The sequence below is a fragment of the Canis lupus genome, chromosome 6 (assembly GCF_011100685.1).
Source record: "Canis lupus familiaris isolate Mischka breed German Shepherd chromosome 6, alternate assembly UU_Cfam_GSD_1.0, whole genome shotgun sequence".
Classification (NCBI taxonomy): Eukaryota; Metazoa; Chordata; class Mammalia; order Carnivora; family Canidae; genus Canis; species Canis lupus.
The window spans coordinates 69,394,244-69,420,110 of record NC_049227.1 but is presented as its reverse complement, the minus strand read 5'-3'; the positions used below and the strand labels follow the sequence as shown (position 1 = coordinate 69,420,110).

Here is a 25,867-nt window from a genome sequence, read left to right as displayed (position 1 = left end):
GTTTCAGGAGTAGGATTTGGTGATTCATCACACTTATATATAAAACTCAGTGCTCATCCCAGCAAGTGGATCTCCTTAAATGCCTGTCACCCATGTAGCCCATCCCCTCTACCCACCTTTCCTCCAGCAACCCACAGTTTGTTCTCTAGACTTAAGAGTCTCTTATGGTTTGCCTCCCTCTCTGTTTTTTTTTTTTCCCTCTCTGTTTTTATCTTATTTCATTTTTCCTTCCCTTCCCCTTTGTTCATCTGTTTTGTTTCTTAAATTCAGAAAAGTGAAATCATATGGTATTTGTCTTTTCTGATTGACTTATTTTGCTTAGCATAATACACTCTAGTTCCATCCACATTGTTGCAAATTCAGATGTCTTTTGAAATATTTTCTCCCAATCTGTGGCTTGTTTTCTCGTTCTCTTGACAAAGCCTTTCTCAGCAGAAAATTGTGATTTTAGTGCAGCCCAGCTTATCAATTCTCTCTTTCCTGAATTGTTCCTTTGGTAGTATATTTAAAAATCATTGCCAAACCCAAGGTCATGGGAACTAAGATTTTTATAGTTTTGCATTTTATACTTAGGTCTGTGATCCATTTTGAGTTAATTCTTTTTTTTTTCTTAAAGATTTTATTTATTCATGAGAGACATAGAGGCAGAGAGAGAAGCAGGCTCCATGCAGGGTGCCCCACGTGGGACTGAATCCTGGGTCTCCAGGATCACACCCCGGGGGGGAAAAGGCAGGCACCAAACCCCTGAGTCACCCAGGCATCCCCATTTTGAGTTAATTCTTGTGAAAGGTTTAAGGTCTGTGTCTAGATTCATTTCTTTGCAAGTAGATATCCCGTTGTTCCAGCACTATTTGTTGAAAAGACTACTTTTTCTTCAATATATTGCCTTTGCTCTTTTGTCAAAGATAAGTTGACTGTATTTATACATGTCTCTATTTCTGAGTTCTCTATTCTGTTCGATTGGTCTATTTGACTGTTTTTTAACCAATATCACAGTCTTGATTACTTTGTTTGAAATAGTCCATGTATTTGAGATTTGCATTTGAAATGCAATGAATCCTATCTATATGAAAGTTTAATGGTTTTAAATGTTAACAGAGTCAAGATGAGTAAGTAGCAAATATTAACTGGAGTAATTGGAAAAAGCCATTTATTCTTAGTTGGACCGCTGTTGTGTATGGACGTATATGCTTATAAGTAAATTTTTTTCTAGAAAAAAGTTATTCTAGTTCGTATGATGAGATTATCATCATCACAATAGTAGCTAACACTTCCATAGCCCTCACTGTGTGCCAGTCTCATTTAAGTGTATCTCATTTAATCCTCACAATAGCCCTATGAAGTATATATTAACACTAATCTCATTTGACATATGAGGAAACTGAGGCTCAGAAAAGTTAAGTTCAAGGCCACACAGCTATTAAGTGATGTTGTCAGGACTCTAACCCAGGCTGTCTGGCTCTAAAACCTGTGTTTTTTAACGACTCTGCTATCAGTATTCCCTGGTGCCACCTTAGCAAATTTTATAACCATTATTCAGCTATCTGAAGCACTGTGAGAACAAGATGTAAAAGAGCCTCAGTTTATTTATTCTTGGATAAGAAGTATTGGGGAATAGAAGTCACAACTTACTAAAATTAATCACTTGAGAAATTTCTGAACTAAATGTACCTATTTAAGAATTAAATTAAAAAAAAGAATTAAATATTGACAGATAAAGCTTCCAACAGGAGCATTGGTAAAATATTAGAAGTCATTTGTTTTTAAGTATTTAAGTGATGATCTGAATTTTAATGGTGATTTCTTTTGAGACTCTGGAAGGCATACTGTGTCTTTCTTTGTGCTAATGTATTATAAACTGAGAAATGATTTGTGAATTGGAGAAAAAAAACCTTTTGAAATTGTCTGTTAATAAAGCCAAAGTAGAAAGTGAAGATGGATGGCATCAGTTGAATGACTAGTTACATACTTTTAAGATTTTTTTTGTGTATGATAAAGTACTTATTTTTAGCTCTTATTCTCTAAACATATTTAATATTTTAAATTGTGATTATACAATTGAAAAGGACTCATACTTCTGTAAAAATAACTTATCTACACTTACCGTGGAAGCATGATACTGCAAATAAGGAAGCTTTGTTAAAGTTATTGGAAAAAATATGTCATTAGGATTTTTACTTAATTCTAGGGATCCCTGGGTGGCGCAGCATTTTAGCGCCTGCCTTTGGCCCAGGGCGTGATCCGAGACTCGGGATCGAATCCCACATCGGGCTCCCGGTGCATGGAGCCTGCTTCTCCCTCTGCCTGTGTGTCTGCCTCTCTCTCTCTCTCTCTCTCTCTCTATCATAAATAAATTAAAAAAAAAAAAGAATTTTTACTTAATTCTGGCCCATGTCTCCATAAGATAGTGACACACTTCCTCCAAATATATTATTGGGCACAAAAACTGTTAAACTCTATTAAGTAAAAAAAACTTTGATAAGCAAAATAGTAAACGTCCTTAAGTTTTCTGATTTAGTTGAAAAATTAAAATCTCTTACCTTCATTTACAGATGAGTCACCCCTACCCCAGCATGAGAACTTGACCTTGTAAATTGTAAATATTAAGATGAAAAACCTATTTGTAATTCTTTCTTTTATTTCTCTTTCTTTTCTTTTATTTCTTTCTTTCTTTTATTTATTTATTTATTTATTTATTTATTTATTTATTTATTTATTTATTTATTTTTAAAGTAAGCTCTACACTCAATGTGGGGCTTAAACTCATGACCCCAAGATCAAGAGTCACATGTGCCAACTGAGCCAGCCATATATATAAAAAATACCTATACCTATAAAATCATATAAGCAGGACTTATGTGATTTTTAAACGGTATTTCAAATAGACTATTATGTAGTCTTCTTGGCTTTGTTTTTTTTTGTTTTGTTTTGTTTTTGTTTTTTTTACTTTTAAAAATATTAAATGAGACTTGTTTATATCTCAACTCCATTTTCCCTAAAAACTGTCGCTACTTTTTTCCATTTACATACTCTATTTTTGTCATTATAATTATTTATAGGGATGAAATTATCAGACACCCACATTAAAAAAAAAAAAATAACACGGGCAGCCCCCGTGGTGCAGCGGTTTAGCACCGCCTGCAGCCCAGGGCGTGATCCTGGAGACCCGGAATCGAATCCTACATCGGGCCCCCTGCATGGAGCCTGCTTCTCCCTCTGCCTGTGTCTCTGCCTCTCTCTCTAGCTGTGTCTCTATGAATAAATAAATTAAAAAAAAAACACAGCCTTTAAAAAAAAATAACACTACACTCTTAGATGAAAAAAATTTAGTGTAAAGTGATTGTGTAATGGATTTTTAACCCCTAAGTGGTAGAGGAGACAGCTCAGTTTGAAAAAGAAAATGTAAGAGTAAAATTTCTCTAAAGTACTATGTAGTTTAGTAATTATATCTATCCACTACCCTATTGCATCGAATTGCAAGGAGTATAATGGTATATTTGATAGTTTTTTTCTTTGCATTATTTCTAGGGACATATTTCCAGGTATGGTATTTACAGAGATTTTAAAATCATTTTGAATAATTTTTCCCAGGGTCTCCTGGATGACTCCGTTGGTTAAGTGTCTGACTCTTGATCTCAGCTCAGGTATTGAGCACAGGGTCATGAGTTCAAGCCTGGTGTTGGCTCTACACTGGAGCCTACTTAAAAGAGGAAAACATGTTCCCAAATAGTTTTAAAATTATTTTTATTATTTTTTATATTTATATTGTTTATTTTATTATTTATTTATTTTTAATGGATAAATGGGTATTTATTTCATTATTACCCATTTTGAACTATCAGTTTACATCACATATACTTTTTTTGTGTATCTGTATATCTCACTGTATTAGTTTCCTAGGGCTGCTAAAACAAATTGTCACAAAGGAGACATCTTAAAACAACAGAAATTGATTCTCACACTTCTGGCAGCTAAACCAAGATATGGGTAGAGCCATGCTCCTTTCAAAGGCTCTGAGAGATAATCCTAGGAGAGTAATATATATAGACCTACACATTTCAGGTATAACTTTTCTGCTTATTTGAGTGTCTCTCATCCTTTTAAAATAAAAATGTAGTGGATTTTATTTTATTTTTATTTTTTAATTTTTAAGTAGGCTCCACACTCATCATGGAGACCAACTTAGGGCCTGAACTCCCAACCCTGAGATCAAGATCTGAGCTGAGATTAAGAGTTGGACACTTGCGGTGCCTGGGTGGCTCCATGGTTGAAAGTCTGTGTTCGACTCAGGTCGTGATCCACAGTCCTGGGATTGAGTCCTGCATCAGGCTCCCCACAGGAAGCCTGCTTCTCCCTCTGCCTATGTCTCTGCCCCTCTCTGTGTATGTCTCACGAATAAATAAATAAAATCTTAAAAAAAAAAAAAAAGTTGGATACATAGCCAACTGAGCCGTCTAGGTGCCCAATGAATTTTAGCTCTTAAAAAAAAAAAAAAAAAAAAGAATGTTTTCGTTTGGTAGCCTGAATGTACTGTCCTTTTTTCCTGGGCCTACCTTGTTTCCTGGGCTGCATGTTGCTTTTCTGTTCACTTGACATAGAAGGGCAGTGGAGGGGTTGTCAGGTTCACTGGGCTCTGGGTATGAGTTGGCCTTGATCGCCCCCAACCTCCTCCTGATACTGCTACATTTATTTTCTTTATTGAAGTATAGTTGACATACAATGTTGCATTAGTTTCAGGTCTACAACATGATGATTCAGCAACTCTATAGTTATGTTCACCACAAGTGTAGCTATTATCTGTTACTATACAATGCTATTATAATACCATCAACTGTATTCTCTGTGTTTAACTTTCATCTTTGTGATTTATTCATTCCATACATATAATATCTTCCTTATCCATTCATCTATGAATGGACACCTAGGTTGCTTCCATATCTTGGCTATTGTAAAATAATGCTGTAATGAACTTGTGGGTGCATATATCTTTTTGAATTCGTGTTTTGTTTCCTTTGAATAAATACCCAGTAGTGGAATTACTGGGTTGTGTGGCATTTCTATTTTTAAATTTTTGAGGAAGCTCCATACTGTTTTCTACAGTGGCTGCACCAATATACATTCCTACCAATAGTGCACAAGGGTTCCCTTTTCTCCACATCCTCACCAACATTTGTTTTTTCCTGTCTTTTTGATATTAGCCATTCTGACTGGTGTGAAGTAGTATCTCATTGTAGTTTTGATTTGCATTTTTTCATGTGTCTGTTGGCATTGTTTCCAAATGTCTGAAAGAATTATTTACTCATTTGATCAAAAACTAGCTAGATTTTTAAAATTATTTAAAGTCTTCAAATTATAATTGCTTCTTTATTAACTTGAAATTTCAAAGTTGAGGTGAATTCTTGCTTTTCAAATTTAGCACTGTGATTCTTTTTTGTGTGTATGATACTTGAAGAAATATGAAAATCCTTTATCATCCTTCTCTATATGTGGAAAGTCAGATTTGTTTCCATTTGTTAAGCTATAATGCATTTCTTGGAAATGTGAAAGATCTAGCCTTTGGGTTCTAGATTTTTTTTTTTTAAAGATTTTATTTATTTATTCATGATAGACATAGGGGGAGAGAGAGGCAGAGACACAGGCAGAGGGAGAAGCAGGCGCCATGCAGGGAGCCTGATGTGGGACTCGATCCCAGGTCTCCAGGATCACACCCCAGGCTGAAGGCAGCGCTAAACCGCTGTGCCACTAGGGCTGCCCTAGCCTTTGGGTTCTAAAGTCCTTTAATATGTCAAGTCCTGATAATATTTCTAGCTATCTGAAAATGATTGAATCACATAAGAATCTTTTTTTTTTTCTCCCAGCATTACCCACCAGAACAATTCAAACTTTTCATAGATAGTAATGTCAGTGTTCCTTTGGTAGTAAATATTTAAAGGAGCAATTAATTCTAGAAAAAGTGATTTTTATTACATTTTTACTATACTCTAGATGCTGATCATTGCACTGGACTTCAACTTGCTTTTTTTTTTTTTTTTTAACTAGGAGTTTTATGATGACTTTGGATATCATCAATTTTCCCTAAGTTTTTTTTGGATTTGAATGGTTAACCTTTTGACATTGAGTATCTGTGAGACTAAAAAATTAGCTTGAATTGCCAACTGACAAACATCTGTAACCGGTAAATAGGCTAGACAGATGCTATACATTTCTGATACCAAAGTATTTTTAAAGGAGAGAGTTTTGAAAAATAGGAAATCCTAGCTGTCAAATGTACAAAGATGAACATTCTGAAAGAATTGCTGAATCATGAATGTAAAGCTGCTCGGGATATAGAGTAGATGTTCCCATATCTTTAAAGGTTAACATGTGATCATTACCTTTTCATCATACTCTAAACATATATGTACATTTACTTTTCCTTTACATGTTCTGTTTTTAAGTTTACAGATGTAAGGTATTTATAGGGCTCTGTGCAATTCTTTTGACATTTTCTTATTAGTCCATCTTTCCATTATATTAGTAATGGGAATATTTTTGAAAAGATGACAATACAGCAGATAAAAGATGAGTAATATATATTGAAAATATTTCTCATAAGTATCCTATATATCCTATATCCTGTGTGTGTGTATTATATAATATATGTTATATATTATATAATACACACAGACATCAAAAGGGTATGTAAATGATATGACAAACTTTATTAAGAAAAAAATACAAAACTACAACAAATAAATATAAATATTAGAAAAAAAGGACTAAAAGGAAATATACTAACATTTAGCAGGGATTTCCTAAAGTGGTATGATAGGTTTTTATTTTATATTTTTTTCTTCTTTTTTCTTTCTGTGTTTTCCAAAATCTTCAGCTATGAGTATTGCTATTTGTAATTAGGAAATGTGTATTTAAAAGGAAAAAATATTTCTCATATCACTGCCCCATAAATAGCCTATCCAGATTTTAAGATGATCCAGTCAAGGTCTTATAAGAAACATGAGTATTTACTGTCTGTAACCTGATACTTGTCTTCTATCTTTCCTGCAGCACAAAAATTCTTTAAATAGTGACCCTAGGAATTGGGCGGAGGCCGGGAGGGAGGGAAAAGTGGGATCTCATTCTGTTTTTGCTGAAGTAACTAAAATCAGATATGAAGCTTTCACAAATAATTAGTTTGCCAGAACTATTAACTCTTGTATACTACAAAAAACTAGTTAAAACCACTAACTAGAATAACATTTAAGCCCCTTATTGCTTTTGATGTTTATAATATGTATATAACCTTTTACAATGTGAAATTGGCATATTGACTTCCTGGCATTTCTGATTGATAGACCCCAGGAATTCTAAAAAATGACACAAATTATCTGAAAATTTTAATTTAAACAACCATATTTTACTATTGTATATCTTACATTTGGATAACTTAAAATACGTAAACTAAGTTCAAGGGTACCTTTAGTTGTATAATACCTTTATTTTAACATAGGATGCTTAATGGCTATAATTATTTTTGTTGTTTTTTTCACCTACGATAGAGTAAATAAATATGTAGTTATGACCTTCTATGCTAAAATATTGTTTTCTTAATCCACTTAGCTTCTTTAAAAAGAAATAAAAATAGGAGAGCCAGAAGGAAAATGAATAGTTAATCGTGGAGGAGGAGAAAACCTAGCTCAGTACTTTGACTAGAGGCAGCTGGGGAAGTGACGTCCTGTAGCATTTGCTGTTCTAGAAAGTACAGAGACACGTAGTGAAAATGGGAGGATCTAGAAGGAGGCCGTCTCCCGTGTAGTGTATATTTATCTGTAAGTGAGCCTTTGGGGAAGGAATTAAATACAGAGACGCTGTTTGCTTGCTGCTTTAGGACAGCGAAGCTGAATTGCTGATTTGCTTTAACTTTTAAAATACCCAGCTTGGTTTATTTTTCTTGGAATTGTTGTATTGCTAAGACTGGGGACGCTGTTTTCTTTCACAAAGGAAAATCTAAGTTCATTTCAAGGCATTCGAAATGGGGAAAGACTATTATTGCATTTTGGGAATTGAAAAAGGAGCTTCAGATGAAGATATTAAAAAGGCTTACCGCAAACAAGCCCTCAAATTTCATCCGGACAAGAACAAATCTCCTCAAGCAGAGGAAAAATTTAAAGAGGTCGCAGAAGCTTATGAAGTATTGAGTGATCCTAAAAAGAGAGAAATATATGATCAGTTTGGGGAGGAAGGTAAGTATTCTGTGTATCTCCTTTGGTCTCTCCGGCTGTCTCACTCTCTTCCCCCCCTTCTTTTTCAGCCTTCTGGTTATTGTTAAGTTAAATTCTCAGACATCAAAAGTAAAAAGACAAATAATGGATGAAAACAAGATTTCACCTTTGATCATCTGAATGAATATTATGACACAGCTGTGAATGAAATGTACCTGTTTGCCTTTTTTTATTTTGACATCTTGTAGTAATCTGCCATTAGATTTATAATGTTAACATTGTATATTTGAAAAGAAACCTTAAATTCCCCTACCCATTAATGAATTGTGTCAAAAGTCTTATGCAACCTGTTTTGTTTTCTAATGAATTTTCTGCCAGAACCAATAAAGGTCCTTCTGTCATTTAAAATTTTAAGATTGGCAGTTCAAATTCTGAGTAGTTCATGTTTTATTCACAAAAACAAAGGAAGTTTTTTGCCTTTCTGATAGCAATTTAATTTAGATTGAACAAGATAGAATCGTCTCTCTGAGAAGCAGAAGGCCCAGGCATTTAGCTCTAGTTGTTTTTGGCATTCCGCCTGGAGAGGAAAGAATTTTCCTGATGTCATAAAATACCAGAACAAGTTTTTAGCTTAATTGTAAACAGTAATTGTGTGCCAAGAAAATGAGATCTCAGAAATACAATTTTTGACCTAAAATGGCCACCTAGTTAGAACAATTATTGATTTACTTTTAGGTAACATTATTTCTTTCTTTTGAAATTTTACTATCTAGGTATAAAGGAAAGCATGACAACTTCCCTTTCCTCTCCCTGCCATACTTTTTGTTTCTTGCATTGTGAAATAGAAACTAGTTGAATACAGTAAATGGGGGTTATTAAGATTATCCTTTTATCATTCTGAATTTTACATTTTGTCCCATCACCTCCATGTAAATGTAGATATAAAATAAGACTATTTTAAATTGCTAATTAACAGCAACAACAAAAACACTTTAATCTCTACAGATGATTCTGGGATTTTCAACATTTTGAATCAGGGCTAAGTTATTTCATTATTATTTTTTTCTCTCAAAATATTCTCTTTTAAATCATTGTGGTCATGAAAACGTTATCTCTTTGCCTCCTTTACTGCATTTCACATAAAATTTTCCTAATTAGAAATATATCCTAAAATACAGTGAAGTAGTAACTACTTATTTTGAGTTAAAAAATTAAATTTTTGTAAGTAGGGTGATTGTGTAGAGGGTTTTGTTTTTTCTTTTCTTTTCTTTTCTTTTTTGTTTCATTTTTCTTTTTGATCGAGTTACCAAAAATTGCAGTTTCTGCTCTTGGTTTTGGTGTGATTAGGACCTGCAGTGTCAGGTTCCTGCAAAGTAAATATTGAAAAAGGCAAATAGTGGCCAGTGGAATCCTGCTTATTCCTTACGGCCCATAGTAATCAAAATACTGTGATTTGGTTCATCTCAAAAGCGAAGCAGGATTCGGAGATACTACAATATACTCTTTCTAAAGAAGCTATTTGTAATTTTGTAAAGAAATCTATAAACGTAGAGTAACACTATACATTCCCATTAAAAAGCGGATACCCCTGCTTACACCACATCTCACCGATAGCCTCCAGTTTGTTTATTACTAAGCCATAGGATTTAGTGTTTTCTAAGGATATTTGTCTTCAGAATATTCACATCATCAAAGGATACATGACATTATCTCTCAATAGTGTTTTTCTGGAATGCTGTTTCTCTAGTTTCAGTTTTACTGATCATTATCAGTTAATGAATTTTTTAAAAATGAAAGCAGTATCATCTATGTGTCATGAATCTTTTCTTTTCTTCATTTAGATAATTGATATAAGCAATAGAGGTAATAGGGGAGTAAGTTTTTTAAAGCATTGAAATTTATTTAGAAATATCATTGTCTAGTTATGAGTTACTTAAAAAGATAGCTAGGTTAAAATTATTTGATTACTTTTTAGAAATTATTCTTCCTTTACAGAAAAGCACTATATTTACTTGCTCTTTATTCAGAATAACTCATTTATTCTTTGACAAAATCCCTTTTGGGTATACTGTTTAAATGTGGGAAAACATTTTTTTCTCTTGCCTTTCACTGGTCAGTTTGTGTCTGCAGCCTGGCTCCGTAGCCTTAATGTGATTCTCCAGTAGTAACAAAACACTGAATTTTAGGACTGTGGAGCTGTTAGTTAATTTATGTTATATACATACCCCCCCCACCCCCATTATTACACTCTCTTTCAAGGCCTGGGACAGTGGGAACAGGAACCATGAACTGAGAAGTGTATGAATTGAACATGCTGAATTTATATATTTAGAAACTAAGAGAACCAGTGATCCAGTTTATTCATGTTTTGAAAATCTCTAATAGCCACAATTTTAAAGGCTGGGTTTTAAAATATTTGGATAAAAATAGAGATGTTTTAAATTTACCATATGACCCAGCAGTTCCACTCATAGGAATCTATAAAAGAGAAATGAAAACATGGGTCCACAAAAAGACATATATGTGAATGTTCATAGCAGCATTATTTGTAATGGCCCCAAACTGGGAACAATTAAAAAGTACTATCATTAAGTGAATGGATAAACAAAATGTGGTGTATATGTATTTGTATGTGTACACACACACACACATGAATACTGCTAGCAATTAAAAAGATTGATTTAATGAAACATTCTACAACATGGATGAACCTCAAAAACTATGCTAAATAAAAGAAGTCAGATGTCAAAGGCTACATATTCTATGGTTCCATTTACATGAAATGCATGGAAAAGGCACATTTATAGAGAAAGAAAGCAGATCAGTGAGTTACCTACTGTTAGAAGTGGGAGCAGGAGTTAGCTGTAGATAGAAACTAGAGAACCCGTTGGGTTAGTAGAAATGATCTATAACTGGACTGTGATGATGGCTGCACAATTCTACAACTTTACTAAAATCACTGAATTATATATTTTCAATGGATTAATTTTATAGTGTATAATAAGTAAACCTATTTTTTTAAATAGAGACATGTTTTCCATAGTTGAATCATTTGAAAACAAAAAAACCACAACTACAGAAATTTAAAATTGGGTTTTGAACATGTCTTCTCCAAAAAGTTTTAGGTTTAGTTCTGATTTGCTCAGTGGATGTCAACCGAAGTTTCTATAAAAGACTAAAAGGAAAAAAAAAGACTTCCAGTAACACATCCTTACAGTATCCTAGTTCTCTAACTAGGATTTCTTTTTCTTTAAGCCTTTTTTGGTTTGTAGTTTACTCAATAACTTTAACTACTGAAAGGTAGTATTTATATGATCAAACTTGTGTTTAGTATATTAATCTTTATACCAGCTTGTTCCTTCAGTTCTTTAGTTTATGTATTTAATCAACTGGATCTTTTTATTTTTAAAAATAAGTTGGATTTTTGTGAGTCAAAACTGCTTAAAGGATCTCATTATGCTAGTAATTCTGTAAGTCTTGCTCTAAATCTAGATTTTTACATATCAGATCTTTCTAAAGTGAGAGTTATTAAAGTCCTATAATTTTTTCTTTGAAATCCTAATTCTTCTCCAATGCTTCTTCTTTTGACAAACTTTCAACTAGTGGAAATCTGGTTATAGATAGTATACTGAACACATACTTATTTTTGGATTGCAAATTGGTTGGTGGGTTGGTTGGTTTTAAATAATAGTAATCTTGCTACAGCATAGGCAAATGTTGATTCTTGAACATATTCCTTGATCACACAAAGTGATGATGGTGTCTAGAAAATATCTTGGAGACCAGAGGGAATGCAGTTGAATAATAACGTTTTCCATAAGCAGTCAAAATGTATGTAATAGAGCATTGACTGTATAGTTGATAACACGCCTATTATAATTCAAGTGCTGGGCGATGCAAGCGATACTTGCATAATAATTCATATTATATTGTTGTGAATTTTGGTAGGATTTCCATAGTCGTTAGAGTAGCTTTGTCTTTTATCAAAGCTATGTACTTGACTGTTTAATGTCAAGGAAGACCTCAAAGCTTCATTGGTGGCTTTTTGTCAGCTTTGATAAATGTCACTTCAGACTGTGTCAGTCTTCTCAGGGACTCTGTAATCCTGATTGAGTTAGGATTTTTGGCAGAGGAGGAAGAGGTTTTAGGGAAAAGCCAAACCCATAATGTAATAACTTAAAATGTTATTCCTTCTTTTCATGGATTTACTATGAGTCTAAAACATTTAGATCTTGTCTTGTAGAGAGTTAGATTGGGCAAGCTAACTTACTTAATTTATATAATTAACTCAAACTTACTCAATTTATATTATTAACTCTCTATTAAACTATTATATTCTATTATATTTGTGGGATGTGAGATGAAATGGTTGAAGTAATTTCAGCATTGGTTTAGTCACATTTGTCATGACCTTGAGTTATATCCATAACCTGTCATTTATAAAAATCTATCACTAGTTTTTTTTTTAACATTTGGAGTTATGACTGTACCACTAAAGTTTACATATAAAAAAGAAGTTTTGTATGAGCTGCATGTTAAAAGTCCTTGTTCAACTTATACTTATCATTCTGTCTCTATAAGGCCTATCCTAACTGCTCTTTGGATATATCATTCAATACATATTTTGATAGTGTTCAGGTTATTAGACTTTTCTTGGTCTCTCCAGATTTCTATTCATGGATGAAGTTAAAAATGTAAACACCAGGGCAGTCCAGGTGGCTCAGCGGTTTAGCTCTGCCTTCAGTCCAGGGTGTGATCCTGGAGACCTGGGATCAGGTCCCGATTCCAGCTGCCTGCATGGGGCCTGCTTCTCCCTCTGCCTGTGTCTCTGCCTCTTTCTCTCTCTGTGTCTCTCATGAATAAATAAAATCTTAAAAAAATATGTAAACATCAGCTGAGACTGTTGGCTGAAATAGAATATATGTGTGCTTTTTAATGGAGGAAGCCAAATAGAATAAAACATGCAAAACTAAATCTCTGAAAGCATGCTGAGTATAATTTTTTTTATTAAATCTCATATGTGTGTGTATGTGTATGACTATACTTTATATTGCTTGCTTTTGCCTATCCTGACACTCAAGATACCTTTTAAAGTTTAAATAGACTTTAAGAACTAGTTCATTCTGTATTCAATAAACACTAGCATCTATCATTTTCAGCCCTGTATACATGAGCAATGCAAAAATGAATAAAATGTATTTCCTGCCCTCAAATTACTGTTTGAAAGTATTAGAATCTCTTAGTTTAGTCTAATGGATTTATCACAGTTTTAACATTTTTTAGATTCTCTTCCTGCTTATTTCCTTGGTCAGGAATGTCCGTAAGACTCATTCAGAAACTTTGCTACTATTGTAATGATACAAATCCTTGTCAGTATTGATCCCTTAAAAGATCACTATCTAATGTTTTTGTTTTTTAATAGAAACTTTCTTTGATATATAACAGAAAATGCTGCTTCAAACATTTGTGGTCGCTGGTGAGCTACATATTTAGGTGCACCTTGCAGAACGGTTGTCCATAATAGACAGAAATAACCAGTCCAAAGAACTTACGTGTCAATAAGGTTTACAGCACTTGATTTTAGTTTTCTTTCTACATGCTGTTGAAATTAATGCTATCACGTGGTGTGCCTAGATAAGCAATTTTGTCAGATATAATAAGGATAATAATTTTAGAGTCTAAAAAAACATTTTTCATAGGTGGTCCTATTGTTTCTTTTTCCCCTTCCTGCCACAGAAAGAGATGTATTTTAATTTATTCTTTTTTTTTTAATTTATTCTTAAACAGTAAAAGCTGACCTGAAATAAAGCTAGTCAGTATGAATATGGTATTTTATATTATTGATAATGCTCACTGGTTAAAATGGCACTTAAAGATTTATGCATTTTGCACTGATTACCAAAGACCTATTTCAATTGACTTCTTTTGAAAACTCACATTTATATGCTTCAGTTTGTCAAGCCAGTAGCTTATGAGGTAAGAGGTTCCTGCTTTTATTTTCTTATTTATCTATGGAACAAAAATTCAGGAATAAGTTGTCATAAAGGTGGGGATTTGGAGGAAGAACTTGAAAGCTAAAAATTTAACTCAGGTTGGAATGAATGGTCAAAAGTTAGGTAGCTGTTCTGTATTTAGTAATAACAGCATGTCTGGCCAATATTAATAGATTGTAACCTAAGTTGGCCAAAGCTTATTAATAATACAATTTTTGCAAGTTTAACTTTCAAGAGTTGCAAGCTTTTTTCTAATCATGTTTATCTGTTCATTTAGGGTTGAAAGGAGGAGCAGGAGGCACTGATGGGCAAGGAGGTACCTTCCGGTACACCTTTCATGGCGATCCTCATGCCACATTTGCAGCATTTTTTGGAGGTTCCAACCCCTTTGAAATTTTCTTTGGAAGACGGATGGGTGGTGGTAGAGATTCTGATGAAATGGAAGTAGATGGAGATCCTTTTAGTGCCTTTGGATTCAGCATGAATGGATATCCAAGAGACAGAAATTCTGTGGGGCCATCCCGCATCAAACAAGATCCTCCAGTTATTCATGAACTTAGAGTATCACTTGAAGAAATATATAATGGTTGTACCAAACGGATGAAGATTTCTCGGAAAAGATTGAATCCTGATGGAAGGAGTTACAGATCTGAGGACAAAATTCTCACCATCGAGATTAAAAAAGGGTGGAAAGAAGGCACCAAAATTACTTTTCCAAGGGAAGGAGATGAAACACCAACTAGTATTCCAGCAGACATTGTTTTTATCATTAAAGATAAAGATCACCCAAAATTTAAAAGAGATGGATCAAATATAATTTACACTGCTAAAATTAGTTTACGAGAGGTAAGTTAGTAGGACCTGGAATTCTGAAACCAAACAGAATTATGTGTCTGATCTTAGAGAGCTTATCTAACTAATAGATAATATTTATTAAATATTTACTACACATTATTTTTTAAATTCTCATAAGAACCTCTAGAGGGGTACCTGGGTGGCTCAGTCGTTTAAACATCTGCCTTTGGCTCAGGTCATGATCCTCAGGGTCCTGGGATCAAACCCCACGTTGGGCTCCTACTCAACGGGGAGTCTGCTTCTTCTCCCTCTCCCTCTGCTGCTGCCCCTGTTTGTGCTCTCTCTCTTTCTCAAATAAAATCTAAGAAAAAAAAGGAACCCTCCAGAGGTAGTACTACTATTATACCTCTTTTATGGATAAGATAATGTTTTCTAAGTTTAGTTAGCTATACTAACTATTTAAATGCCAACTTTAAGTGCTAACCAGATATGTAGTATGAAGCCTAACACTGGCTTATCTCTACCCAGTTTTTATAGGTATGATTTATGAGATATGCATTATAATTATAGTCTGTGTATTCGATTTTTTTCCAAATTGTTATTTGGAGTAATAATTATTATAAGAAAAGAGTTTATTTAAAATAATTTATAAGGGTACTGCTTTAATATGAGTCCTTATTTGTTCTATTTTTAGACACCATTTTTCAAATTGGATTATAATCTTGTAGATATAGCCATGTCAGTTCACTGCTTAAAATTCTTAAATGATTCCACACAGCATCTACCATAAAGGTCCAGACTTTTTTTTTTTTTTTCAGACTTTTTAGCTTAAAAGGTCATTTTAAATCTGATTTCTACCCATCAATGTTTATGCATTTCCCTAAGTTTGCTCTATTATTATCTTACATACATTTATGTCATCATCTGAGCTTTCATCTATGGAACACTGTTGCTCCTCACTCTGCCTCAAAACTTGCTACTGGTCCAATGTTTAGGTGAAGCATTCTATATACTCTCAGAAGCTAAGGGGGTTAATAAGCCGGGTACTAAAATCTCACAATTTTAGTCTCACAAAAGACTTCTGCACTTCTGTGCTAATGTTATATGTATTATTATTACTGGTTTGCTTCTGAGTTCCTAGTGCATTCCCTGAGGTGTCTCTGTTCACAATCCCTAAGTTCAGCATCTAGCAGGGAGGTATGGCATATATAGGCACTCAGTAAACATTTGTTGACTAACCTAATAAATGTATTTCTTATCCTAACATTATTTCTTCCAGAGAAGTAGGTAGTTGCTCTTTTTTCTGTTCTCACTCCTAAATTTCTCCCTCTTTTCTTGTCCAACTCCATCCCTGCATCCTGAATGTTATAATGGCAACCTGAAATATTCCATTTCATTTCAAGGCAATATGGAAGACATCCTTTCTTCTCTTTCCTTTTCTTTTCCTTCTTTTGTTGTATTTTGATCATGCATGTCCTAAAGGAATTTTTTAATAGGGAAAAAGTCTTATAATTATTGATATTTTTTTGGAGGTCAAAATTTTACCTTAGTGGTTTCATCGTTCACACCCAGTTTTTTTGTGGTTGTTGTTTGAAGTTCTGAAGTTTGTTAATTTTACTTGGTCTATTTCAGGCATTGTGTGGCTGCTCAGTTAATGTGCCAACAATGGATGGAAGAACCATACCTATGTCAATAAATGATATTGTGAAACCTGGAATGAGGAGAAGAATTATTGGATATGGGCTGCCATTTCCAAAAAATCCTGACCAGCGTGGTGACCTACTTATAGAATTTGATGTGTCCTTCCCAGATACTATATCCTCATCATCCAAAGAAGTACTTAGGAAACATCTTCCTGCCTCATAGAATGAAAAACTTTGTTACCCATATTTTGATAAGGCACTGAAAATATAAAAGGACTGGCAGTTTACTGATGTAGATGTGAATTCTGTATAAAGATGTGTAAATTATTTTGAGGATTCATTAAATTGCATGAATAGAGACGGGTCAAATAAATAGGCTAAAGGGATTTTTACAGTTAGAGATGAAGAAAAAAAAACATTCACTGTATTTTATTTCATTTCTCCCAAGTCAGAAAGTTTTAGTATTTTGCTTATGTGTAAAATTTGTTTTTGTGGAGTTAGAGGATATATTCCTAATAAAGTACTAGACTATCCAAGTACTTTATTTCTCTTATCTTTACATTGTCAGCATAATAGTTCTCATTTATAATGGAAATTTAAGTTCTTAACTAACCTACACATGTGATCTGTATTTCTAGAAAATAAAAACCCAAGTCATTTGGAAATGTGGCTAACTAGATTTAAATCTCCATCTGAAATGCTGCTATAGGGCTGGGACCCATAAAAAGATATCCTAATGCATATGTTTTACCATTTTGATTTTTAAAGTATGCTGTAGCATTTCTTGATAACACGGTTGTAATGTTCTTAAGGCAGACCTTTTCATCATAAAAAGGACATTAATGGCAAATTTATCTCCTGTGGAAATCCCAATTGCCTGAATTACTGATATTTTAGAAATAGGCTGTTTTTAAAATGCCATATGTAATTTTATGCAAGTTGACTATATATCTTGGACTTAATAAATTATAGGCACTTTTACTGTCCACTAGTTTAAAATAATTTGTTTAATAATAAATATGTTTTTAGAGGAAATATTGTTACTTGGAATTAATTTTCCAATTACACAGTCTTCTATAACTTACTCATCATATGCTATATGTATCTTATGCAATTTCCCTATAAAGAATAAACTACCATTATGGTGTTAAACCAAAATATGGGGAAAATAAACACTAACTGCTGCTTATGAATGACGCTACTACTTGTTATGCATATAAATGTTTTACTTTTTCATATGTATAGATTGCATTTCTTAGGTGTTTTAATTTTTTAAATATATTTACATTTAAAAAATTATTTTGTTTTCTTTTTTTTTTTTTTTTAACCATAGTAAGAGTAATGTCTTGAAACAAAGTTTTTGGTTCAAAAGTAGCTTTCAGGAAGATTAATCTATGTACAAGGTGTACATGGATCCTATCACTGTTTAGCAGAGTACAAGTGTTCTTTTAGAAATTCAGTGAATAAGTTGCAATCACTACATACTTTATCACTTACTGCATTGTAATTGACGTGCTGTAAAGCTTACCCTTCTAAAAGAACATAGGTCATGGGGTGCCTGGGTGGCTCACTTGGTTAAGCATCTGCCTTCAGCTCAGGTTATGATCCCAGGGTCCTGGGATTGAGCCTGGCATCAGGCTTCCTGCTCGGCGAGGAGTCTGCTTTTCCCTCTCTCTCTGTGATCTCTCTCGCTCTCACTCTCTCTCAAATAAATAAAAATCTAAAACAAAAAAATCTATATAGTTCAGTGGTTAGTATATTCACAGAGTTGTTTAACCACTAAGTCCAGAACATTTTCATCACCTGAAAAAGAAACTCCTTATCTACTAGCACTCACTTTCTATTCTTCAGTGCCTGATGAGTACAAATTTTCCTGTCTGTACAGATTTGTCTATTCTGGGCATTTGGTACAAATAGGATCAAAGAATATGTGGCTTTTTTCACTTAGTTGCTTCAGCTTAGTGTGATGTTTTCAAGATATATCCATGTTGCATCATGTATCAGTACTTTGTCCTTTTTATGCCCAAATAATGTTCCATTTTGTGGAGATAACACATTTTGTTTATCTGTTAGCTGATGGGCATTTAGGTTATTTCCACTTTTTCGCTATTGTGAATAATGCTGCTAGGAACAGTTTTGTACGAGTTTTTGTGTACATAACTTCCATTTTCTTTGGTGTCTATCTTGCTGGGAATAATCACATGCTTTAGTTGCAGATGGAACCTGGCAGGCTCAGTTGGTAGAGTATATGAGTCTTGATCTTGGGTTTGTGAGTTTGAGTCCCATGTTGGGTATAGAGGCTACTTAAAAATAAAATCTTAAAAAAAATGGTTGAAAGTGCCAGAGGATTCAGCTAATCGTACTTACTATTCCACCTAATTCATAAATAATTGGCTCTCTGAACAACAGTTAAAACTCCTTAGGGAGGGACACCGGGTGGCTCAGTGGTTTAACATCTGCCTTTGGTTCAGGTTGTGACCCCCGGGGTCCTGGGATGGAGTCCTGCTTCTGGCTCCCCACAGGAAGCCTGCTTTTCCCTCTGCCTGTGTCTCTGCCTGTCTCTCTCTGTGTCTCATGAATAAATAAATAAAATATTAAACTAAACAAAACAACCTCCTTAGGGAAGTATAAGCATCATAGAAATTTTCTCACAGGTCTAAAGAGAGGTGAAAAGCATGTCAGAGTGGTGGACGTGATTTCCATATTAAACCCATTGTCAGTTATTGTAATTTTCTTAATTAAGCATATTCTCTCAAATTAAAGGACTGAGAGATTAAGTAGATGGATAATCTTTGGATTAAAAAATATTTTCTTGAAAGTACAGAACTGTTGTTCTAGTAGTAAAATTAATTTTTATTGCTAGATTGAAACAGTATGCCAGCATCTTTCTTGCTTTAAAGGATACTGATAAAGCCTTAGCATATAGTTAGTGCTCACTTTTTCTTTGTTGAGTGTTGAATTAATGTAAAAGTAGAACTTAAAGTTTTCTTATTTATGTAAATTGTGAAGTACTTTTGATTTTATTTATTTTATACTTTTTATTTTCAAATGTTCTCTTCAAATTCAGCCACGTACTTGGATACCTGAAATAGTTTTTGAAATACTGTAGATGCCAGTAAGCTAATTGATAGAGATGTTTATCTTTTCTACAAGAAAAACCGGATCACTTATGCTTTATAATCAAGATGTTTTTAGGTAAGGTGTGCACTCTTCTCTTGTCCATGACCTACCAATCTTAATTGTGTTGCATAAAGCCAGTTCACACATTTAATTCATTTGCTTCTCTGCCTCTGAAAGCATCTGAGTTTGTGACCCTTTACCTTTCAGCTCATCACTCCTGCCTGTTATTAGCCTTTCTTGGAGGCAAGGAACTGAAAATATTTTGATTATTTTTAAGAAAAAAACTCTACTTTGACTAGTTATGATGAATAAAATGAAATTAATATATGATTGGATTCAGTTAAATGACTTAGAATTACTGTATCCTCATATTTCAAGGACTATTCACTTAACCTCACAGAATTAGGGTTAAACTCTACCCATAAAAAAAAAAAAACAAAAAAAAAAAACAAAAAAAACAAAACAAAAAAAAACATCTACCCATAATGTAATAACACAATGTTTATCCAACAACTGCCTATCTACCTGGCTTTCATATATGTATATATGAAAAAATATATATATATATATCCCCCCTTTTATGGAGAATTATAGAAAGAAATGTGATTTGTTTTACTTTTAAATTATAGTTTAATCAATATTTATTTGAATAGACAAGTTTTAGAGGTTGAATATTTCAACCTTTTTATCATTTTTTTTCTGTGATATTTTTAATTAATAAAATTCACAGAAGTTTTGGAGCTGGAAAGAATTTTTTTTTTTTTTTGGAAGAATTTTATTAGAGATCGCACTTTCTAGATAAGGAAGTAAACCCAGAAATGCTAAGTGACTTGCCTGTAGTTAAAAAGCAAGCTTGTAAGGGAATTCTGAGATACCTTGTTTCTTATTCTCGGTAACAGTTCCTACCAATGTGATATGGTGTTGCCCGTCCTTAAATTTCCAAGGCTAGGTCAAATTCTGTTAAAATACATTTACCTCCTTCTTTGTGTAGTCTGTATAATTCAGCACATTGAAATATTTTGAGTCATTTATAAGCATGGAATATAAACCTATAATTTGATGGTGTTAATTAGAAAACTTGAAAGATTAAATAAGAAAACTTATTTTTTTAAGTAGAGAATTCAGAGCTCAGAATTGAAATGTATCCATCATTAATTTTTAAAAAAATGTATGCCAGTGTTATTCTCAAAATACTTCAAGGCCACATCTGAGCTTTTAGATAAATAATATAAATTAAACTAATATTTTTCCAGGTAAAAACATTACTATCCATTATATGTGATATTATGTCATTGTAAAGAGAGAGAGAGGGGAGAGAGGTATTGAAAGGAGGAAGAGGAAGGGAGGAAGAAAAAAACTTCATTGAGAAAAATTTGTAATGAGTACAGTATGTATAGAAGCTCTACAATCATTTGCAGATATAGTAATCCCTCCCAAACTAAACATTGATAGGTACATCTTTGTAGCTTTTAGAACTTTTTGGTTTGTATGAATGCAGTTCTTGAGCTATTCTTATAGGGAGAATGGTTTTTAATTGTTTTTTCTTATTTTAAGTAAACTCTGTGCCATACATGGGGCTCTAACTTATGACCCCAAGATCAAGAGTTGCAAGCTTTACTGACTAAGCCCAGCCAGGCCTCCTGTCTTATATAGAGATAATTTTAAAAAGAAGAAACTGGAGATTGGAGAAAAAAAAGGGAGAGGAAAGGGCAGAGGAAAGTAAGAAATTTTGGATACAGCCTTAAAGATGAGAAATAAAACCAGAAACAAAGAACTGCTTTCCTGTTTCTGTTAAAGGGATGATACTGGAGATGAATATAAAAAATTGGACAGAAAGTAGTATTAAGTCATAATAGGAGGTTCTGTATTAGAGAAGAGGTTGGGAAATACTTAATTACATTTTTAAATAAGTTAAATGTTACACAATATTTTAAACCAACTATATATTTTACATCTCTTGGACTGGGTTCAAGAGATGGGATTTAACTAAGAATCAGAAAACGTGAAAAGTATTAAACATTTAGAATGAGGTTAGGCTTCTTTTCTTCTTGTCTTCTTAATGTGCCTAGTAGGTCTAACAGAGCAAAAACAAATGTAAAATGGAAGTGGAAGATTCTGAAAGGTTTCTAATGAGCAAGGAATGGTAAACCATATATTTATTGCTCATTAAATATATAGGCTATTACTCTCTATTTTATTCATTTAAAAAAAGATTTTATTTATTTGAGAGTGTGTGTGTGCACAAGTGGGAGGAGGGGCAGAGAGAGGGAAAAGCAGACTCCCTACTGAGCACAGAGCCCAACTTGGGGTGAGATCCCAGGACTCCAAGATCATGACCTGAGCCAAAGTCAGATGCTCAACTGACTGAACGACCCAGGTGCCCTTCTCCTTATTTAAGACAATCTTAATTTTAGTGAACCTAAGAACTACCTTCTTAGGGTTGTGCGTAAAAGTATTTTTTTTCCCACAACGACTTAAATTCCTCAGCTAATCCTTTCCCTTCCACAATGGTTTCAGAAACAACCCTCTCAAGAAGGAGAAATTCTATTTTACTGTGGTTTTTATAAATTACTCTCCCTTAGTTATTAAAGCAATCATGAAAATAGGCACAGCCAACTTTAGAGGATTAATTACACAGCAGGAATTGGTTTAGGGGCACCTTGGGTGACTCACTCATGAAGTGTCTGACTCTTGATCTCAGCTCAGGTCTTGATCTCAAGGTCGAGAGTTTGATCCCCAAGTTGGGGCTACTTAACAAAAAGGAATAGTTCTATATCTTTTCCAGAGTATCCAATGTGTAAGTTTTGGAGGAGACTTTCAGAAGTTGAAATTTGAACCCTGAACTGATAATGGGGCCTTAGTATTATTTAAAGATTAATTGTTGGGTTATATAAATGTATTCTCATGAAATTTGAAAAGAGTATACATAATGACCAAATGGGATTTACTCTAGATGTGCAAGGTTGGTTTAGTATTTATAATTTCTCTAATACATCATTATTCTCACTCACCTCCTTTGTAGTGTTCTTGCAAATAGTGTATTTCTATGTGTGATAGTCACAAAGTACATTACATATACCTTGTTTTATACAATTGCTTTTTAAATCAGTTAAGAAGAAGAAATCTGCATTTAGACTATCTTTTATATCTTTTATCTTTTACATAATTACCTTTGCCAGCACTCTTTGTTTGCTCTTGTGGATTTGAATTACTAACCTGGGCTACTTGCTTACAGCCTGAAGAACTTCTAACAGTATTTATTGTAAGGTGAGTCTGCTTAATGAATTCATTTGGATTTTGTTTATCTGGGAATATCTTTATTTTGCCTTCATTTTTGAAAGATAGCCTTCCTAGATTCAAGTTTCTTGGTTGCCAGATTTTTTTCTTTGAGCACTTTGAATATGTTATCCCACTGTCTCTGGCTTCATTATTTCAGGTTATAAGTTAGCCAGTTTTATTGGGGTTCCTTTGTAAATAATAATTAGTCATTTATCTCCTGCTACTTTCAAAATTATCCCCTTGTCTTTGGCTTTTAGCAATTTTTTTTTTAAAGATTTTATTTATTCATAAGAGACACACAGAGAGAGAGAGAGAGGCAGAGACACAGGCAGAAGGAGAAGCAGGCTCCATGTAGGAGCCTGATGTGGGCTTTGATCCCAGGTCTCCAGGATCACGCCCTGGGCTGAAGGCGGCGCTAAAATGCTGAGCCCATACCCCAGGCTGCCCTGGCTTTTAGCATTTGTATTCTGAACTCTGAACTTACCTATATTGAGTTTGTTGATATTTAATGTTTTTCAATTAATTTGGGAAGTTTCCAGCCATTATTTCTTCAAATATTTTTTCTGCTGCTTTTGTTCTCTCTCCTCTTTCTGGTACTCCAGTTTCGCATATATTGGTATGCTTACTGGTGTTCCACTATTCTCTGAGGTTCTGTTCATTTTTCTTCATTCTTTTTCTCTCAATTCTTTGGATTTGCATAATTTCATCAATCTATCATTTCACTTATTGTCCTTTCAGCTCTAGAACTTCCCATTTGGTTCTTTCTTATAATTTCTCTTTATTGATACTCTTTATTTGATGAGACATTGTCATCATATTTTCCCTTAATCATGGTTTCCTTTTTTGTTGTTGTTCTTTGAACTTCCAAGTTTTTGTCTATTTAATCCAACATCTGGTTTCTTCAGAGGCAGTTTCTTTTGCCCTCTTTTTTCCTTGATGTGTGGGTCATACTTTCCATTTCTTTGCATGTCTTGTGATTTTGTTGTTGAGTATTACGTGTTTTAGATAATATAGCAACTCTGGGTATTAGTTCCCACCCTCCTCTAGGACTTGTTATTTACTTGTTTGGTCACTGGCTGAATTATTTCAGCGAAGTTGATTTCCTCCATAAAGTGAAGCCTCTGATGTTGCTCTTCAGAGGGCAGGCTTGGGTATGCCCACAGTACCCTGGGATAACAGTGTTTTTGGCAAGGTTCGCTCTCTTTCCCTGACCACACCCAGCTGTTAAACTACACTAATTGCTGACTGATATTCTATTGTTTTCAACAATGCCCTTGGGTCATATATTGCTCCACAAACTGATTAAATCAAAGTAGGGCTCCTTTGAAGGGATAGTTCTGAAATTTTGTTTCAGATATGTTCTGACCCCTGGAGGGCTCCTCCCATTTGTCTTTTTCCTCTTCTTTCTCTGGCAAACTGTGCTGGGGTTGGGGAAAGGGTAGGAACAATGATGCTTTTTTTGAGTGACACCTCTGGTTTAGAAGTTGAGTCCTGGAATGGAAGGAGGGCAATTTGGGAGTAGCCCCATGTCTCTTCAGTTTGTCTCTCCCAGCATGGAAACCCTGCCCCTTGAGTCAGTTTAAGGGCACTGAGGGCTCCAGTATTTTCAGTAATGCTGTCCACAAGGTAGATCCTCTGTCCCAAGAAGGGGGGCATGATGGTGGAAGAAGGGAGTCCCCCAACTCTCCTTCACATTCACTAGAATTTAGACTAGTAGCAGGTAGCTGGGGCTGGATCAGAAATGCTGAGGTCCTGCCCTTCCCAGGAAAATAATCCTTTGAGTGGATTGTAATTCTTCAGATTGGAGAAACAGGGATATCTTTGGCTGTGGCAATCTCTAGTGGAGTTTCCATCTCCCTGAGATAGAAAGGAGGATAGATTGCGTCTTGGCCAAACACCACAGATTCTCACTGTGAGAATTTAATAGATTTTATTGAATAAATCCTTCTCATTTGTTGTATGCCTTTAGAAACATTTCCAGAGACTTTGAATAGGCGTTAATTTTTTTTTCATTAGTTTCACTGGGGAGTAGTCTGCATAACTTCTCATGCTGTCTCATAGTTGTGCCTCACACAGTTTAAACCTTGACAGATTAAAAAAAATTGTTTCTTGCATGGGTGATAGATATATTGCTTCTAGTATTTTTTAGTTGTTCATATTTGTGCAATTATCAAAATGCCTAAACTACTACCAATGTGTTTTAACAAATGATTTTGGAGAAAGAAGATCAATGTATCTTCATTCCTTTTTTATGAGTAATGTTTTGCTCACTCTTGAAGTATAAGCTGAAATAATTAAAGTACATAATAATACAGTACTAGAGGGTGGCCTATTTAAAATATGACCCACTTAAGATTGAAGGCAAAGTAAGATTGGAAAGAATACTACTAGGCATCAGGTTTTACCAATAACTAACATTTATGACCTTGGTCAGGTGGTTTAACTTTATTGCCTTAGCTTTTTCCTATTGGTAAAATTAAAAAGTTTAATAAGATGATCTCTAGGGACGCCTCACTGGCTCAGCTGGTAGAGCATGTGATTCTCTGAGAGTCATTAGTTCAAGTCCCATGTTGGGCATGGATCCTGCTTAAAATTTTAAAAATAAATAAAATAATAAGATGCTTTTGGGGCAGCCAGGGTGGCTCAGTCGTTTAGTGCCACCTTCAGCCCAGGGCCTGATCCTGGAGACCTGGGATCGAGTCCCACATTGGGTTCCCTGCATGGAGCCTGCTTCTCCCTCTGCCTGTGTCTCTGCCTGTCTGTCTCTCATGAATAAAAATCTTAAACAAAACAAAACAAAATGCTTTCTAAGTCTTAGGTAACTTGAAAATATTGTATT

At 34.1% G+C, this 25,867-nt stretch overlaps 1 protein-coding gene across 10 annotated transcripts in view; it reads left to right on the top strand.

Annotated features, from left to right (window-relative positions):
- Positions 1-17,925, top strand: part of DNAJB4 (DnaJ heat shock protein family (Hsp40) member B4) — a 44,224-nt gene extending 26,299 nt beyond the window's left edge. For 6 of the 10 annotated variants that reach the window (XM_038541617.1, XM_038541616.1, XM_038541618.1 and 3 more), the window contains 2 exons: positions 14,469-15,037; positions 16,619-17,925. In XM_038541617.1, coding sequence (XP_038397545.1) covers positions 14,603-15,037; positions 16,619-16,852 — 669 coding nt within the window. In that variant the 5' untranslated portion in view covers positions 14,469-14,602 and the 3' untranslated portion in view covers positions 16,853-17,925. Of the gene's footprint in view, positions 1-7,702; positions 8,220-14,468; positions 15,038-16,618 lie in introns of those variants that run through there. The other 4 variants (XM_038541613.1, XM_038541612.1, XM_038541611.1 and 1 more) reach the window with 2 other exon arrangements.
- The last annotated feature ends 7,942 nt before the right edge of the window (positions 17,926-25,867 follow it).